This window comes from Lepisosteus oculatus, chromosome 15, assembly GCF_040954835.1.
Source record: "Lepisosteus oculatus isolate fLepOcu1 chromosome 15, fLepOcu1.hap2, whole genome shotgun sequence".
In the NCBI taxonomy this organism is placed as follows: Eukaryota; Metazoa; Chordata; class Actinopteri; order Semionotiformes; family Lepisosteidae; genus Lepisosteus; species Lepisosteus oculatus.
In genome coordinates, this window is record NC_090710.1 from 6,332,479 (window position 1) to 6,349,424 (window position 16,946).

Genomic DNA, 16,946 nt, shown 5'->3' on the forward strand with positions numbered 1-16,946 from the left:
GTTTGCATATGAGAAATAGTTCTTCTGAATGTCACTACCGAATTTACAATAAAACACCACAATCCACAGAAATCCATGAATGGAAAAAATGATGGCAAAATGCCAGCAGTTTTTAGCTCATCCAGTCCAAAAGTTAAAAATAAATGCAGGTTCAAAATTGTCAAGAAAATGCACATTTCAATGTTCTCCCAAATGCACCCATGAAGAATACCGCAACAAAGCTCATTAAATGTGTTTTATTGCTTTCATTTCCCTAGACACATAGTAGGAGGCATGATTTCCTTCAGGAATAAAACATTTACCAATTATCTTACAGGCCATGGTGATTAAAAACTTTATTTTGATATTCTTGACCTTTAAGAAAATTTTAGACATTTACCTTTATAGATTGATCATTTCCATATCTGAAAGCAAAGCCTGGGTTCTCAGATGAACTCATACAAATGAAATTGTATTAGGAAATTTTTGTTTTTCAAAGCTTCAATCAACTTGAAACATTTCATAGATATATAAGATGCAGTCAATTATAAAACCACACAGATTTCTCCTAAATTTGATAATGGAAGCCTGGATACTAAAATTCTTCAGTGCCAGTGCAGATGAAGTTGTCCTTATAATGATCAAACACAATGGTGTTTCTCTCAGTGGCAGGGTAACAGTCTAAGCAGACAATGATACCCACCTTGACTTATTAAAAGTACTATCCCAAAAGTGATAAAAACCTTTTTAACATATATATTGACATCATAAAGGTATTGTGAACACAACCATTCATCAAGTCATACATACTTGAAACATTTAAAATTAACTTAAAAAAACTTTGAAAAAGGTGCCTACAGTATTTTCTATATTTTGAGTTGCAGAAAATGGACAATTCTAGAAACCAGTTTTTCCACCAAAAGACTATTAAAATCACATTATATAAAGGCTGAAAGACACTAGCAGAGAAATAGGTATAAATCAGTTTGGCACTCAAGTTGTAAAATTTAAAACTCAGCCTTTGTCCTTTTATTTAAAAAAATGTTTTGGAGTAGCAAATTCAGTTTTTTTCCCCCCTATTCAACAAATATTCAACAACAGCTTAGTTAAAAAATATTTTGATTAGCCCATGTTTTGATAGATTTATAAACACTTCAATGTGTAAAACTATCATGTCACCAGATGGTTCACAGATACTTTAAAATTTGTAGAAAGTGACATTAGAATGTAGATTAGAGCCTGGTAAATGTTCAGATTGCGAGCCCTTTTAATGTCGGCTCACGTGTACCTTTAAAGCACTGTGAATTGTGCCACTGACCGACAGGCAGATGTGTTGGGAGCGTAAGATTTATGTTTACAATAAGAAGTGAAAAAATGGTTAAAAATGACGAAGAAGCAGGCTGGAATGAAATGTTATTGCGCTGGTCAAGGCTGCTTCACCAAGGAGATTCTAAGCTCAGCAATTGCTCTTGGGGCCAACGGTGTGTCCAGAAGACCAGCAGAACCTAGGGGCCAGCTATGATCTCTAGCCCATCTTTGGATCAGTAAGGATGAGAATCTTTCCGGCTTAAAATCCGTGTGCGGCTGACCGAGGTTGTGGCACTTCGGATGACTTCCATCCACCTGGAAAAACCACAAGCCCCACACAGTTGTGATATGCAGCCCTGCAAACCAGTCTATATAATCACAGTGATCTTAAACATTAGACTTGTATACTCTTGGTTTTTTTTCCTTTGTTTACTTTTATTGTACTTTTTTGTCTTTTTTTTCCTTTTAATCATGATTCGGTTTGAAAAGGTGCTTTATAAATTAAAGTTGTTATTATTATAAGCTTTTTAGTCTTAACCAATGCATGCGGAAGCTTTCTAAAACTCCTCAAGTAAAGCTTCTTTCTAGGGCAAAGCTGTTTTTCTAATCTTAGAATTGCTCAGAATATATTTCCTGTATTATAATAGTCTTAGCAAAAATATAATCAACTCCAGAGCTGCCTATAATACAGGGCACCTATGTAGGCTGTGGGTCTAAGCATGGTATAATTTGCTCATTAAATATATCTGACAGAGGAAACAACTGCTTGAGACTACACCCAGATATTTCATCAACAAGCTGTGCCGGAGTAGGGTAGGGTCATTGGGAATTGAGTAACAAAGCCATGCTCTCACACATTTTCATTGTATTCCCCTATTCAACCATCTTATTTAGTTGCTTACTTGGCCCGTACCTTGCCAACGTTTTCTCCCCCATGAAATTTGTTGAATTATAAGTCTGTTTTTCTAAATTCATATTTTTCATCAAAACCTAAATACTCTTACTGAACGATTTGATGGATGATAACATTTTAACGTGACAAAATCTGCAAAGGAAATTGAAATAATAAAAGATATTGCTTGTAATTACAACTGCAAGTCTTTTTGGTTAAGTCTCTACTATCTTTGCACAAATTGAAAGGGGGTGAATACCTAAGCAAGGCACTGTATTATCTGCATCCATTTATCTTCTGACCATTTCTTCTAATTCAGGTTCGTGAGGGAGCTGAAGCCTATCTTGGTAAACAATAGGAACAAGGCAGGATATACCCTGGATGGGACATCTCATTTTCAGGGTGCATTAGGAAGAAGAAAATTGGGCTACACAATAATTGAATGAGTAAACAATATACAACATAACAGCATCCTTTACTACTTTTGCAAATCACATCACAGGCACAAGATCACATTCATCCCTTGATTTCCCAGCACAATTTGTTTCTCAAAATATGTTTAGCTGAAAATGTGGAAACTGAAAACGAATTTTCCATTATTTTAAGTTAAAGCTTACAATTCATTCAAATCACCCAGAACTGCTTGTCAATGGTAATCAATTACACTATTTGCTCTAGTGTAGTAGCTTATGTACTTATTGTACATGTTTTTCTATTTCATATGGCAATTACAGAGCGGTTCTGCCGTCGTACCTTTCAAAAGTGTACTCGCTCTCAGATCTGAAGTAGTACACGTGGGACTTGAAATGCAGTTTGAAGACGTAATCCTTGTGGATGTTTTCCGACTCTGAAGGAATGGTGACGGAATACCCAAGAAGGGGAAGGCTAGCCAGAGGATAATCATCCTGGAAAAAGAGCAACATTCCTTTGACTCACAGCTACCGACAATCAAAGCTGAAACCTGCTAAAATGTTGAGGCATTAATGCACTGGTGCTTCTCTCCCAGTACAGTGAGGATCATTTAGAAATGTTGAAACGCCCTTTGTAAAGGAATGGAGACAAGTACACTGTAATCCTGTTGCGTTCCACACAAAAATGAAATCAAAAGGAGTTACTGTAAATCTGATTTCATAGCCGAGTTAAAAACACTGCATGTCTAACGCAGAATTGTGTTGACTGGAATTTCAAAGAGGTAGTTCATTGGCTAGTCCACTGAAGCTAACCTGGATTAAAGAAATGTGCTGTACTTTAAGTTCCTATCTATAATTCAACAAATTATATTGATCAAAAATGTTGATAGTGAACATTTCTTGACCTTTGCTACTTAAAACATTTAACAAAAGTCTAGGGACTACAAGTCAAGATATCACAAATAAACACAAAAGAGAAATATGACAAACTTGGTACAATAAGTAGCTCGTTTTAATCTATATCCTCCCAACAGCTGCCATGTGTGGCATTTTAAATATTGGGAAATCTTGCAAACTTTATTAGGATCAACTGTTTTATAGACATACTTTACCAGACAAGAACTTTATACTTTATTCCATACAAGAACAATTTAGAGCTGCCAATTAACCCAGACAGCATGTCCTCAGAAGCTGGCAACAGCACTGACCTCTACACCATCAGGGCCACAGTAATGTTACAGTTGAAGTTAATTACCAGAAGCAGCAACTTACTTCCTAGGAGATGCACAGCTCATGGTACAGTTTACTTACTGTAAACTTGACTTTCATAAGCAAAATTCAATCTGATTTCCTGACACTTTCACATATTGGGATCCCAGGAACACTCATAGAAAAAACTATGAGTCCTCCAGAATGAAAAATTGTCCACTGATAATTATAGGAAAAAAAGGGTTTTTTATGGTGATATAAGATTTAAATTCCTCACACTAACTCTAAACAGCAGAAAATGGATACAAGGGCCAACACTTCACTTCAGATACAGTAATGAGGACATACTGTATGAGACACATGTGTTTGTTTTGAGGTGGTAAGAAGCTTACCTGATATGATTTATAGAAAAACAGACTGAAGTTTGTGAAAACAACCCACAGCTTCTGCCACCCATTGCTGTTCTTGAATTTCCTCAGCAGATTACCAGACAACTGATTCTAAATTAAGAGAAGAGCAAAAAAAATCCACATGCTTGATTGAAAAAGCCACTTTGTAGTTTCTGTACTGCTCCCACTATTCCAGCTCTGAAAACTGGTGTTCTGTTAATAATCAAAATGAGTAAAAATACAGTTTATGCCAAAAGTTTAATAAAGAGGGAATACCTTGACTTGATTACACATCCCCTGTAACCTTCCATTTCTGTACTGAAGAAAACCCACTACATTTAAAAGATATTCTGATCAATGTTCACTTCCAGAACAAAGCTTTGCCATAAAAAGCACAGTAAGAAACCTGCGATGCCTCTGACATTGATATTTAAGAACTGAAGCAGGTAGAAAATCCTTTCTGGAAAGCCAGTGCTTTTCCAAAGAGACTTGATTTTATGTAATGTTTTAAACACAATTATCTAAATACTGTCTGTCCTTCTACTTGATCTGTGGGATTAGATTGCAAAATGGCTTGCCAGGGTCAATGGTGGCCTGTAGAGATTGTTACTCATGTCTGATAGAGTGCATGTTAAAAAATGTAGTTTAAAACAGTGTCGCTATCCATTTTCTTTGCTTATTCGCTTTTGACTTTGGTAATAAATACTACTACTAAAAAGCATTCTAATAATTCGACTTGAACAGAAGAGAAGCCAGCAAAATTTCTGCCGTGTAAATCATGCAACTGTCTATCTTGGAGATCATCATATTTCTGCTAAAAATGATGACGTCTGTATACTAGATACAAATAAGAAAAATGGAGACTTGCTTTTGAAGGAAGATACATTCCTGATTTTAGAAGAACATCCTACACTGATAGGCTAAAATAATTTAATCTTTTTAGTCTGGAATAGAGAAGACTATGAGGGAACCTGATTTCAATATTCAACATCCAAGGCACTAAAAAAATTAAACGTCTTTAACAGTAAAACACTCTGTATTTCATCATAAAGAATGGAAAAAAAACATTTGAGGACTATGCGGTCATTGGAGCTTTGAAGGTCAATGACTCTGCTACTGCTGCAAAAGCAACAAACTCAAAGGCTTTCTTGGACTAAGAACATTATATTTTAAGGATGTACTGTAACAGCTCACATTCACTTTCATTATTAAACAGTGTGCAACAGCTCATTTATTACATGCATTTGGGATTACAAGTATACCAATCAGGGTGTACTTGTAGACTGATGCTGCTGAGCATTTGTAATAACAAGGGTTCCACCAGCATTGGACTCACTCAGAATCCATCGTTCCTCCCATCTACTGTATTACTCCTACAGCCAAATATTAGTTCTAACATGCTACAGACGTCTACAGCGTTCTCCACTTGTGATGTTTTAGAACATGTTTAACTCAATTTTCAAATAAATCAACACAACTGCATTTCATGTGAGAACTGTGCTCTGATGCAGGCTTTTTCCATACAATGAGTCTGACACAATACGTACTCATTAGTGAGTATAGAGTCTCCTTTCAGCATAATTACAAGGAAAAGAAAAAAAGCTCAGGTGACTCAATTTGAGTCCCAGTCTCCTTTGCCTAGGAGTTTTACCTCTATACTCCTGCAGGTATCATTAAAGGAGAGGCTGTGAATTCGGTACCAGCAGATAAGAGAAATGGCCACTGGCCTCTGGTCACTGCACAGGCCAGAGAAGAGAGCCTCTGAGGCACTGACTGGAGAAGGACCTTCTACCACAGGAGGACAGACAGACAGGCACAGGGAAACAGAAGGGGACAGAGACACAGACTCAATAGGTAAACCACACACAGGCAGCAGCTGCAGATTAAACAGAGGTGCCAACAACCATTCCAGACAAGAAGCTGTGGAAGAGACAGTAAAACCAGAATACAAGGCACTTGTCAAATAGCAACACCAGGCTAGACCAGTTCTTTTTAAAGATATTGAACTTTGGAATGATATGACTGTCTGCAAAATACATAATCACTCCACAGAATGTTTTCTCAAATAAATTAAATCCTATTTATTAGGTGTACAGATTTGTACATTCTGGATTTTGATATTTAAGATTCTTTACGACTTCAAAGCATTCCCAGAGCTGGAGACAAAAATAAAGGTGTGTCTTGGTGTTCTTGGTATAAATTGCTCGTGCAAATAATTCATGAGACTCTTCAGTCTTAAGTGAATTCAAAGGTTTTCATCATGAATAAAATATAACGCCTCCTTCACTCCCCACCAAGCTAAAAATGATCTTCTCTGCACAATACAGAAAATAACAAGAGATTTGAAGGGCATAAGGCAACCAAAAACACTATTAAGTGCTAGTTCAAGATTGTCTTTTTCTGCACAATCTGTATTAGCTGAATTACACAAACAGTCACTTGCATAATTCAATATCCTTAAAGGAAGGCAACTTGGGCTGAGCACACGAAAAGAAAACCCCACATTGACACAGACACACAGAGGCTCTGCTGTTGGCAGAGGTGAAGGAGAGCACAGGACGTGATCATGGGTGGCCACAGGTCTGATGGGAGCCGCTGATCGCCCTGAGGAAAGCAAGAAGTGAAAAGACCTACTCTGACAAAGCCAGTATCCTGAAGTTTAGGTGCTTATGAGCTAGGCTTGCAAAGTCTCAGTTCATACCAAACTACAGTACACCTTGCTTAATTCCAGTTTTCAAAAGGACACATCAAGATACTGCAGAAAAAATCTCCAGAAGCCTTGGACTTTACAAGGAACTGGATAATGAACATTCCATTGGCATAAGGAAGGAGTTTCAGAAGATTACAAAAAACTGAGCACTGGTTTTCAAATACCCGGGCTTTTAATTAGGCATTACCGATAAATTTGCAAAGCCGAACTGGTAAGCAAAGAGAAAAACTAAAGGGTACTGTCCCAGTGAAATTCTCGGTTTCACCCGAGAGATGCACACAGAGAAGGAGCGAGAGAGGGCTGGCGCAGGGTACCTCCATGGCAATGCTAAAGTCGATCATTGAAACGCTGGTGTTTCTGTGCCAACAGACATGCACCGTGGTATTACCACGGCTGGGGGCCTGCCTCTCTAGGGAAGTACGGGAGGCACTAAGATCATCCTCCGATTCCTGGTCTAGAGCCGAGTCCTCCGGAGATTCTAAGGAATTCAGCAAAAGGAGCCGTTAATTGAAAGGCATTTCCCATTCTGAAATGTCAGCCATCAAATGACCAAACATGCAAAGTGAGACCCCATCATCTGACAATGAGCACTCCTGAACAGTGGTGGTATACAGATTTTTAAAGGCCTGCTGAAAAAAACATCCACCTCCTCCACTAGTCTCCGTGTTGGGATCTGTACCTGTTGAGCACGGCCAAGCTGCTACTGTACACAGTACCACCTTTGAATCTGTCCAGGCTGGCTCTACCCACTTGGTAGTGAACTGATACATTTGGTCTATTAGAAATTTGTAATTTATTAAACCCTTTTAAGGACATCTGCTTTGGAAAGTAGGATCAATGAAGTTTGAAAAGGCACATCATTAACTGCAATTCATCAAGTGTCACTGAAACACAATGAAACACATTTCATGTTAAAATAGGCGCACAAGCTGAATCAGAGACAACTGACTGTAAAGAAAGTGAATGACAGTTCCTGAGGAAATCTAAAACCAGTTCATCTGAGGGAAACATGCAGCACATAAAGCAGTTGTACATTCAGCTGTGGAGACTTCTTCACACACCTGAGGCAGACTCCATTTCTATCCATTGTAGTCTTTCTGTTCACTTTCTAGTGTGGATTTAACCTCTATTTTTGTACTAAGGAAAGGTTTGTTTGCCTTCAGAACAGCCATTTTCAACTTCAACAACAATGTAATCAGCACACATACAGTACAGACATCCAGCATTCAAATTAAGGCAAGCCAATTGTCAATGAAACTACATAATATTTGATTAATGAGAAGAAACGTATATGTAAGGATTTTTAGGACAACAGAACGAAACAACTGTATCCTGCTCCAGAATGAATTGGTAAAAGCAATGCAGTATCAGCTCAGAAAACAAACGTCTGCATGACTAAATTCGGTGTATGATTATAACCAAGCAGGAACAAAAAATGGTGGGCATGTTGAAGCTTTCTAACACCTCATGTGGATGGCTAAATGATACGCTTAAAAAATGAGTTTTGGAATAAACGGAATTAAGAGAGAAATTATGTCCCTCCACAAAACTTAAAAGCATACTTCCCAAGTAATCAGCCTCTCATCATAGAACCTATCTGCTTCATCCACTTACTGTTTTCTGGAGAACTTGTAGCCAGCAAGTCTGAGGATGGCCCATTGCATTTCTCTGCCAATTCGATGGCCATCTTGATGTCATCTACCCACTTCTCCATTTCTGCTGCACAACTGCAGTGAACAAAAATGAATATTTAGTTCATTAATAAAAGTTTTCTAGATTTACCTTTTCTCTAAAAATGTCACCATGGCTCTTGGCACATCTGTGGACAATGCAATCAAATGGTCCTACAAACTTGCAGAATTATGCAGGCTTCTTTGCTCCAGACGACAATTTTGTTGAATAATGGACAACAGCAAGCATTCGCATACAGATTGCTAAGATTTTTGATTAACTTGCTTTTGACCCATAACTATGTAATTAGGTTATTTTCATGTGCACACATACAGTAGCATCTTTCTATATGTTCTCTAATCTATAAAGCATTATGATTAACTTCTGTGCTGTTGCTCTGTTGGGACTGTGATTGACATGTACTTTGTCCACCAAAAAACATCTGTTCATATTATTGTTGCCATTGCACAAAAGCGCCCCCTCCTGACAATCCATTAGAAATGTTACAAACAACAGGAGTCTGTTAGGCCCACCTGTTTTGCGGACAATTCATACTGATAAGAAGGTTCCTACCTTGCTGCCACCACCACAGTCTGCCTCTGCCCAAAGAGACTGAAGGAGTGTGGCACACCCCATTCATCTTCGCTTTCTTGGATCTGCAGGCAGACAAGAGTGGAAAGATGAGAAGAGATGAGAGTTGGAACCACAAGAAAGGGGGAGCTTAATCCTTTTTGTACATTTTAAAAAGATTTCTGCCTTTTGATTCTCAGTAATCAGTGAATATCAATGCCCAGTCCTAACTTTATTTCCCATTCTAAGCCAAGAAAATTAGAACAATTGAGCAACTCCTAAAGTTTATACTTGCCATGGGACATGTGATGTTACAACACAGTGAATCAGGACAAGGGCAAGGCAGGTAACACACTTAAGCAAACTTCAAAAAGGCTGCAAACAAGAGGGGGACATTAAGGCTATCTAGCCCACATGGCTGTAGCTAGTTGATTTGAAGATCTCATCCAGCATCTTCCTTAAAGAAGACAAGAGTATCGGCAGATACAATATGGCTGGGTGCGTTGTTACACACTCTGGTAAATCAATTAAGCCAAGATGCAAAGTGCATCATTAAATTTAGATTTTTCACTAAGTGTTTCCTCATAAAAGTGGTGTCCAAATTAGGTGAACATCCAACCACTTGCATATTCTCAGAGGGTTATGATGCCCCACTACATTGCAGGGCACACATACATATGCTCACGCATACAGTAGGCCATTTAGAGACACCGATCATATTGTGTATGTCTTTGGATTGTCAAAGGAACCAGGGCACCAAGAAAAAAACACACAGACACGTGGAGAACAAGCAAACTCCTCACAAAAAGTGCCACAATCCTTCACAGGACCCAAGAACTGTGAGATAGCAATGTTAAATGCTATGACACCATGCTGCCCACTAAAAAATGGGGAAAAAAAGCTTTCAGTATGCTTAAATAATTTTAGGTCACTTATCACTGCATACTATAACAGAAACATCTAAAAACCTACTGTATATAATCTAAGGCAATATGGCACATTTAAGTCCAGCTTCATGGGCTTATCAATGTGGCTTGCATGCTCTTCCAGAGCACTAAAAGGCTTTTGCCTTATGTTTCCTCTCATTTCCCAAGGACATGTGGTTTCGGAAGGTTTGACTGATGATTTCAAATACTTTCCAGGTGGTGTTTTTGGAACGGGAGGAGGGGATAATTAAGCGACAGAGAGCAAACGTGCACTATGACAGCATGGTTTCGCAATCCTGTTGTTCTTAGCAAAAGTGGACTCTCTCATTCATTTCCTCTTCCCTCTCTGAAAGCCTGCTGGGTCATCCCTAACACAGCTCGGGAGCCTGACACAAGAACAATGATGATGGGCCACTTACTGTCATGCCATACAGTGGGAGCTGCCCATGGACCTTAAACTGGTTTGATGCTGTCATCCCTCTGCTTGTGTACAACAAAACATCATTGAACTGTCATCGGAGGGGAACAGAAAAGTAGAGTTATGCTTGATTCTTATTTGAGAAAAATGACCCTTGTAATATTTGCTAACTGAATGCTATATTTTGGCCTAGTTCTTGGATGTCTCCTGGGAGCAGTCACAAAAATGCATCTGTATTGTCACAGAGCCTGAAGGATTTTTCTCAGTTTATGAACAAGCCTCCTTTGTGCAGAAACACAAGCTTTAAAGGAAATGTTTTGCTTAAATACCTTCAAATAACTTGATATAGAACATGTCTCTCTTACATACGTCTGTGCGGTCATGGATAATATTTGTGGTTGTCATTCTCTGGATACATTCCAGTAAAGGACAAAGAAATGCCTTTCATATAGACTAACATGAGTTGCCATGTGCAAGACCATTTGTCAAGATGTGATGCCAAGTCACACTGTGAATTACTGATCTGCATTTTAACCATGTATTCCAGCTTTATATTCTTGTGGAACAAACATGTCCATCAGCATTTCAGTTTTGTGTACAAAAGCACATTTCTGCTCTTTAAAATCTTAAGAAAGGCATTGATTAAAAGAAATGTGAACAAGTTTAATGTTTATGGATCAGGAGCAACATTTTAAACAACTGCACGATTGAATCTACATACAGGTTTTACAACAGTAACTCCAAAATAAATCTTTTTAAACTGCTGTTGGTGCAGACATTCTAAAAGTGAAAGAAGAACGTTACCAAGAAAAACATTCGCTGCTGCAGGCCTTTTCCAGAAAGCTTGCTAAGACAGCCGAGTCGGATAAATTCCTGGAAAAATAAGACACTGGTTTTAAAATCAAAAAGAACAAGCCATTAAGCTTTGAATAGTAATGCTAAGAGTAATAAAAATCTGCATTGTGCTTCCTGGATACATGAAATGAAACTTTGTAGGGAAAAAAAGAAACCCCAAATCTCTGTGTAAACCACAGGAACAAACCTTTTAAACAACACTGGTATAATTCAATGCCCGGCAAAAGTGATTTCCTCCAGCAAAATTCTCCTCCAGCTAATATTCTTTTCTGCAAGCCGTTCATCATAAGTTGAAAAAACTAAACCAATCATTCGTAGTTGGTGACAAAAGATCACCCACCCGTCCAGGAATCACAAGATTATCGATGCCAATCAGATCCTTCTTTAGTTCAAGTAGCTTTTGAAAGTTCTCCATCTTTATCATGGTACCATGGAGCTGGCCAGCCATTTCCGAGATCTCTGCAAGAGCAGCTAATCGGGAAAAGAAAACACTACCAATCGTTAATGCAGCTCATTTGGTCCCTTATGCTACAACAGTATGCAGTCCTTTTTAGGTGTTTAATTTTTCATGTTATGTACCTTTAAACTTGTATTTGGTTGGTTCTGCATTCCAGTTAAAAACAATAAATGTAAGCTAATTACAAAACATGGCCTGAACTGCTTTTTCACTTTACACATAGCCACAGAATATTTTGACACATCAGTCTCCCAAACAAAGTCTACAAATGGTGCTAATGACTAACTTGTTTCAGTTTTGCAGTTTACTAATAGATTTATCTATATTACAGCATACGTTTTAGGTCACTGTTGAACATCCATCCCCAGAAATATTCTTTTAAACAGAATAGAGGTAAATGTGATGTAAAATTACATGTACAACATTTAAAATAATTAAACATTCTATACCCAGAGATTAATACATATTCCTATAGGGCCAGTCCATCTTATAACTCACTCTTCCTATATGTCGTTTCACCCCCTATATGTCAACAAAGAATTGAGGAACTCAATGTTAAAATTCCCTGCACTTATGTTGTTTTTCAAGGACCCAAAAGCCAACAATAAACGTGGTTCATGAATTATTTTCTTTCAGAAATGAAAACGCATTGTGGTACATTTGTGATAACAAAATCTATCATTAATAATTCTTCTTGTAGACAATACTGTTGCACGTGACATGATTACGAATCATTAGGCCCCAACATTGAAGTCAAGTTCTTAGCACCATGCAATATGACGCTTATCCAACCAATGTGTCAAGGCTTGACTGCTAACTTTAAATGCATGAACAGCATGTAGAGGGAAAAAAAAAACATATCCTGGAGCAACTCTGTTGGTTTGAGGAGACAACAATTCAAAAGAAGATGGTGAGATTATTTATGTTTATTGTTTTTTGTGTGTTATAGGTACATTAAATGTATATTACCATGTCTGAACTGTATGTCAAGAACATATCTCAAGCTAATGACATTATTTCTTATGAATATGAATTCTTCTTTGTTAGGTATTTTGCTATTACATACTGTACAGTATGTCTGTATTATAGTAAATTGCATTATTCAGGAACATAACCTGGATTTGTAACAGGACCATCTGTACTGTATTTCTTTAGCTACAAAATAATGAAACAAATTTATCATCCCTAACCCAATACTATTTCCTTAATCCTGAACTCTCCTGATTTACATTGTTCTTATAGGAAAACCCCCCCCCCCTACCCATCATTTCACTAATACGTGGCAACTCTCTGATCCCTGACCCTGGTGAATACCGGGGACTCCCTGTATCGGGATGTGCTGAAGAAGCAATATCAGCTACCTTTTAAAGAAAGGTAATGTACGCTGCTGTAGAGTGCAAAATAATCAGCATGCATCGGGGAATCAGAAAACATTACCATCACTAATCTGTTCCAGTTTAGGTTGCCTCTCTCCCAAAGACCCTTATTCTTATGTAAGCCAACACCTGTTATGTTATGTGGTAGTATTTGTTCGTCTGTGTTCCCCACTGAAATACACATCTGATCAAGAGTGATGGCTGGACTTAACTCTGGCTTACAAATGTACACGTATGCAGCTTTGAAATACATCCAACTAGGTAACAAATGGTTAACCGAGGACTCCACATTTTGTCCTTCTTGCGCTGTAGTAAAAGTCCTACGGCTCTGTGCTATAACCTCTTTGAAATAAAGGCTACTTCAAACTTGGCACAAAACGCTCAGCTGAAACATGCAGAGTACAGCATTAGGGTTAAGCTAAGAAAGCAGTTGACATGTTTGAAGGCACGAAGACATGGGTGGCAAGGGACATGAAGAAAACCCACCGGGCCGCGCTCCCTACCTCTGGAGTCCCTGAAGTCCACGTGGGTCGGCGGGTAGTGCTTGCAGAGGCGCTCCAGGATCTGCTTGTAGTGCATGAGGCGGTGCAGAGGCCGGAGGAAGAAGATGTTGAGGGGGAGGTAGCACACCTTCTGGAGCTCGAAGTCTCGGCACATAGCCTCCAGCTTCCGGGAGCTCCGGCAGGCTTTCTCCAGCTCCATCAGCACCTCCGAGTGCTTCTGCAACTGCGGGGTGAGTTGCTGTATGGAAACGTGACAAAGGCACTGAGTCCACAGGTATGGCCTGGGACAAAAAGTAGCAGAACAACCCAAAAGCGGAGACACTTTCCCCTCTAAAACGTCCATATAAAATCTCACCATTTGGTATGAACCCTCTAGTGCAGCTCTAACAATGAAGTATCAGTATTACAACATTGATATGCTTGGGCTTGATTTTTAAAGTGAGACAGGTCAACAGCAGCAGTCCAAAAGCCATTAAAGGCTACTCTAGGAGGAATAAAAAGTGGTGTAAGGACAGGTACAGATGGAAAGGTTTGTGCTGCAGTTGCTTATTTTGCGGTATTTTATTATTCGTACTATATGAAAGAATGTTTGTCTCAGTTAACCATGTTTTGCAAAAAGGAAATTAACCAGTAAGGAAGCATCTTTCCTCAAAAAAAGATCAATAGGCTAAGTGGATCACAAACAGTCCAGAACATAGCCTTGGATATACAGGGACTAAAAATAAATAATTTTATTTGTATTAAGAAAGAGTGCACTTTGTGTGGTCAGTGAAAAATAAAAAAGGACAGACCACAGAAAATAAGGTGCCTAAACTGAAATTTAAAAAAGTGTAAGGATTTAGCAGGGATTTGGGAACAACAATGTAGTCTCCTGCTAAAAGGGCACAGGCTTCATCGTTTCTTTTTCAGAAAGAAGTACTAAATCATTTAATGATGACTTCATAGTTCATTGTGAAAGGTAATACAGAGTAATCTCTGATTCAAACACCAAAAAACAGAAAAACCCCTAACCCTCCAAGTGAATTATCATTATCCCTGACTCGTCATAGTCTCTCTAATGGCAGGTCGAGGCAGTGTAACAAAAGCAGGGAGGGATTGTGGAGTCTGAACTCATGACCGCACCAGTTGTGAGTTCAAATTCCCAGGTAGAAATACTGCTGATGTACCTTGATTTACCCAAGCAAAACCAGCACCATAAATGGGTACTGTGTAAAAAAAATTAAGAATTGCAAACTCTTGAAGTAGACTTGAAAAAAAAGATCAGCCAAAATAAGTTAAGAATTAGGAAATATATCCAATATTAAATCCAATGCAGCAAACAATTATCTCCATACAGCCCTGCTCTCTGGCTTAGTGAACCACCTGGCACACAGTGACTGCTTTATCAGCAGGATCTCCGTTATGCAATAGTGTTTAATTAGTTTTTGCGATTAGGAAAAGGAGAAGTGACCGTTAAACACAAGATGCTAAAAATGAAAAAAAATAAAACAACCCCGCAGGACAAACTCAGGATGAAGCCTTTAAACTCAGCGTGGAGGTAGAGGCTGTGGTGTTAGCTCATAATTAGTTCTTCTTGTGGCCTAGAGTGCCTCCTTTTCAAGCCATCTGCTTCTCCTCATGTCAGGATGAAGAGTTTGCCATGCAACTCAGAGCAAAACAACGCATTATCTCGGAGCACTCCTTTGATCTTCAGCTTCTTTTTTCCTTTTTAATTACCAGAGCACAATCATTTAAAGGGCATTTTAAATGCTTAAAAAACAGGAGAAAATAATGATCACCACACAGCAGATGAAAAACGAGAGGAAAGTAGCACAGGAAAAGCTGTAACTAGCTGTAACATAGGAAATATGCTATTCAAATTTACACAGCACCATGATCAGTGAAAGTGTTGCACTTTCCCCACAAAGAAAATGTCCTACATAAATACAGCAAGATTACTTTTACACTTTGACAAACTAGCACAATTTATACAAACCCCAAAAAAGGAACCTATTTTTGTTTGACTTAATATCTGGTGGAAATTAAAACATTAAAAGTGCAAAAAGTATTTTTAAGCCAATTAAAATTGATGGGCACTTTGCATCCAGTGGTGCAGAAAAAAAAAGTTACACTGGTGTATGACATGACTGTCATGGTGAAGCGCTCCAGACAAAAATGGTAATATATGTTTCATCTTAACAGCAGGAAGTGGCTGTTGCTTAGAGCTCATTATTAAGCCGAGGTAAAAGCCTTCCAATTCGCCTACAGTCATTTACAGGAGAAATTGTCAGGAAAGAACACAGCTACCATATTCCCACATGCATGAGAAAACAAACACCAGGAAGAGCATAAAATGTGATATCCCACTAGTCTTACCTTCAAACCCTGCATGTTCTTCAGCATCACGTCGCCAATCCTTTGGTAATCTCCTTTGATGTGTGCATTTGAGCGGCCTTCCCTATTGCATATCAAAAGAGCAAGGTTTAGACTAATTACCCTTTTTGATTTTTACTTTCATGAAACCTAGCTACATGGAACCATGACAAAATCAGAATTGCAGTGGTTCCTGGGTGAATAAATGCATTCAGACACCTACACTGTTACACATCCTCATCTGCCATTATGCAAGAGTCCTGCAATTCATTAGCCAGCAGATGTCAGTGTTGGGCTGGTTTCACCTCCTGAACTATAGAAATGTTAGACTATACAGTAATTATCAAAGATTTATTTTCATTTCCCCCTTTCTTTTAAGCAAAAATCATCACATAAAGACTAAGATAATGAAAATCATCTAAGAAAATGAGCACCACAGATAATGCATTCATTTTTTCCCCCACGAATCCTAATTCATTAAATAACATAGGTAAAAGGTAAATAACATATTGATAACACAAAGGTTGACTTTGGAATACCTCTGATTCATCCAGGTTTACCGATGGAAAAAAAAACCCAACTCATAAAGAAAACAAATCATAGCAGAGGATTTTGTTAAATGGTATTTTTGTCTGTTAGACCCACTTATCATTGAGCTACAAGAGTGGATTTTTATTCAATATATTATTTATATGGATGTATTATATTTATACTCCATATATTTTCTGGCACAACAGAGACAGCATCTTCAGAGCTGTCATGTCAATCCACAGCCACTCCCACAATTTAAGCTACTACCAGTATTTTCAGTCCCTCTGGATATTATGTGCACTCTAGGATGCCAGATCTCTCTTTAATGCACAGATGAAACAGCCTACATGAACTGAGAGAAACAGAGACTGAGAACTGAATGATTGCTAT

At 38.3% G+C, this 16,946-nt stretch overlaps 1 protein-coding gene across 3 annotated transcripts in view; it reads right to left on the reverse strand.

Annotated features, from left to right (window-relative positions):
* Positions 1–220: 220 nt before the first annotated feature.
* The window catches only part of farp1 (FERM, RhoGEF (ARHGEF) and pleckstrin domain protein 1 (chondrocyte-derived)), a 111,429-nt gene continuing 94,703 nt past the window's right edge, over positions 221–16,946 (reverse strand). For all 3 annotated transcript variants that reach the window (XM_015363489.2, XM_015363490.2, XM_015363488.2), the window contains exons 17-27: positions 16,029–16,110; positions 13,674–13,911; positions 11,678–11,808; positions 11,287–11,355; positions 10,484–10,573; positions 9,142–9,224; positions 8,512–8,624; positions 7,212–7,375; positions 4,191–4,298; positions 2,933–3,084; positions 221–1,602 (exon numbers count right to left, since the gene is read on the reverse strand). In XM_015363489.2, the coding sequence (XP_015218975.1) occupies positions 1,521–1,602; positions 2,933–3,084; positions 4,191–4,298; positions 7,212–7,375; positions 8,512–8,624; positions 9,142–9,224; positions 10,484–10,573; positions 11,287–11,355; positions 11,678–11,808; positions 13,674–13,911; positions 16,029–16,110 (1,312 nt within the window). In that variant the 3' untranslated portion in view covers positions 221–1,520. The remainder of the gene's footprint in view (positions 1,603–2,932; positions 3,085–4,190; positions 4,299–7,211; positions 7,376–8,511; positions 8,625–9,141; positions 9,225–10,483; positions 10,574–11,286; positions 11,356–11,677; positions 11,809–13,673; positions 13,912–16,028; positions 16,111–16,946) is intronic.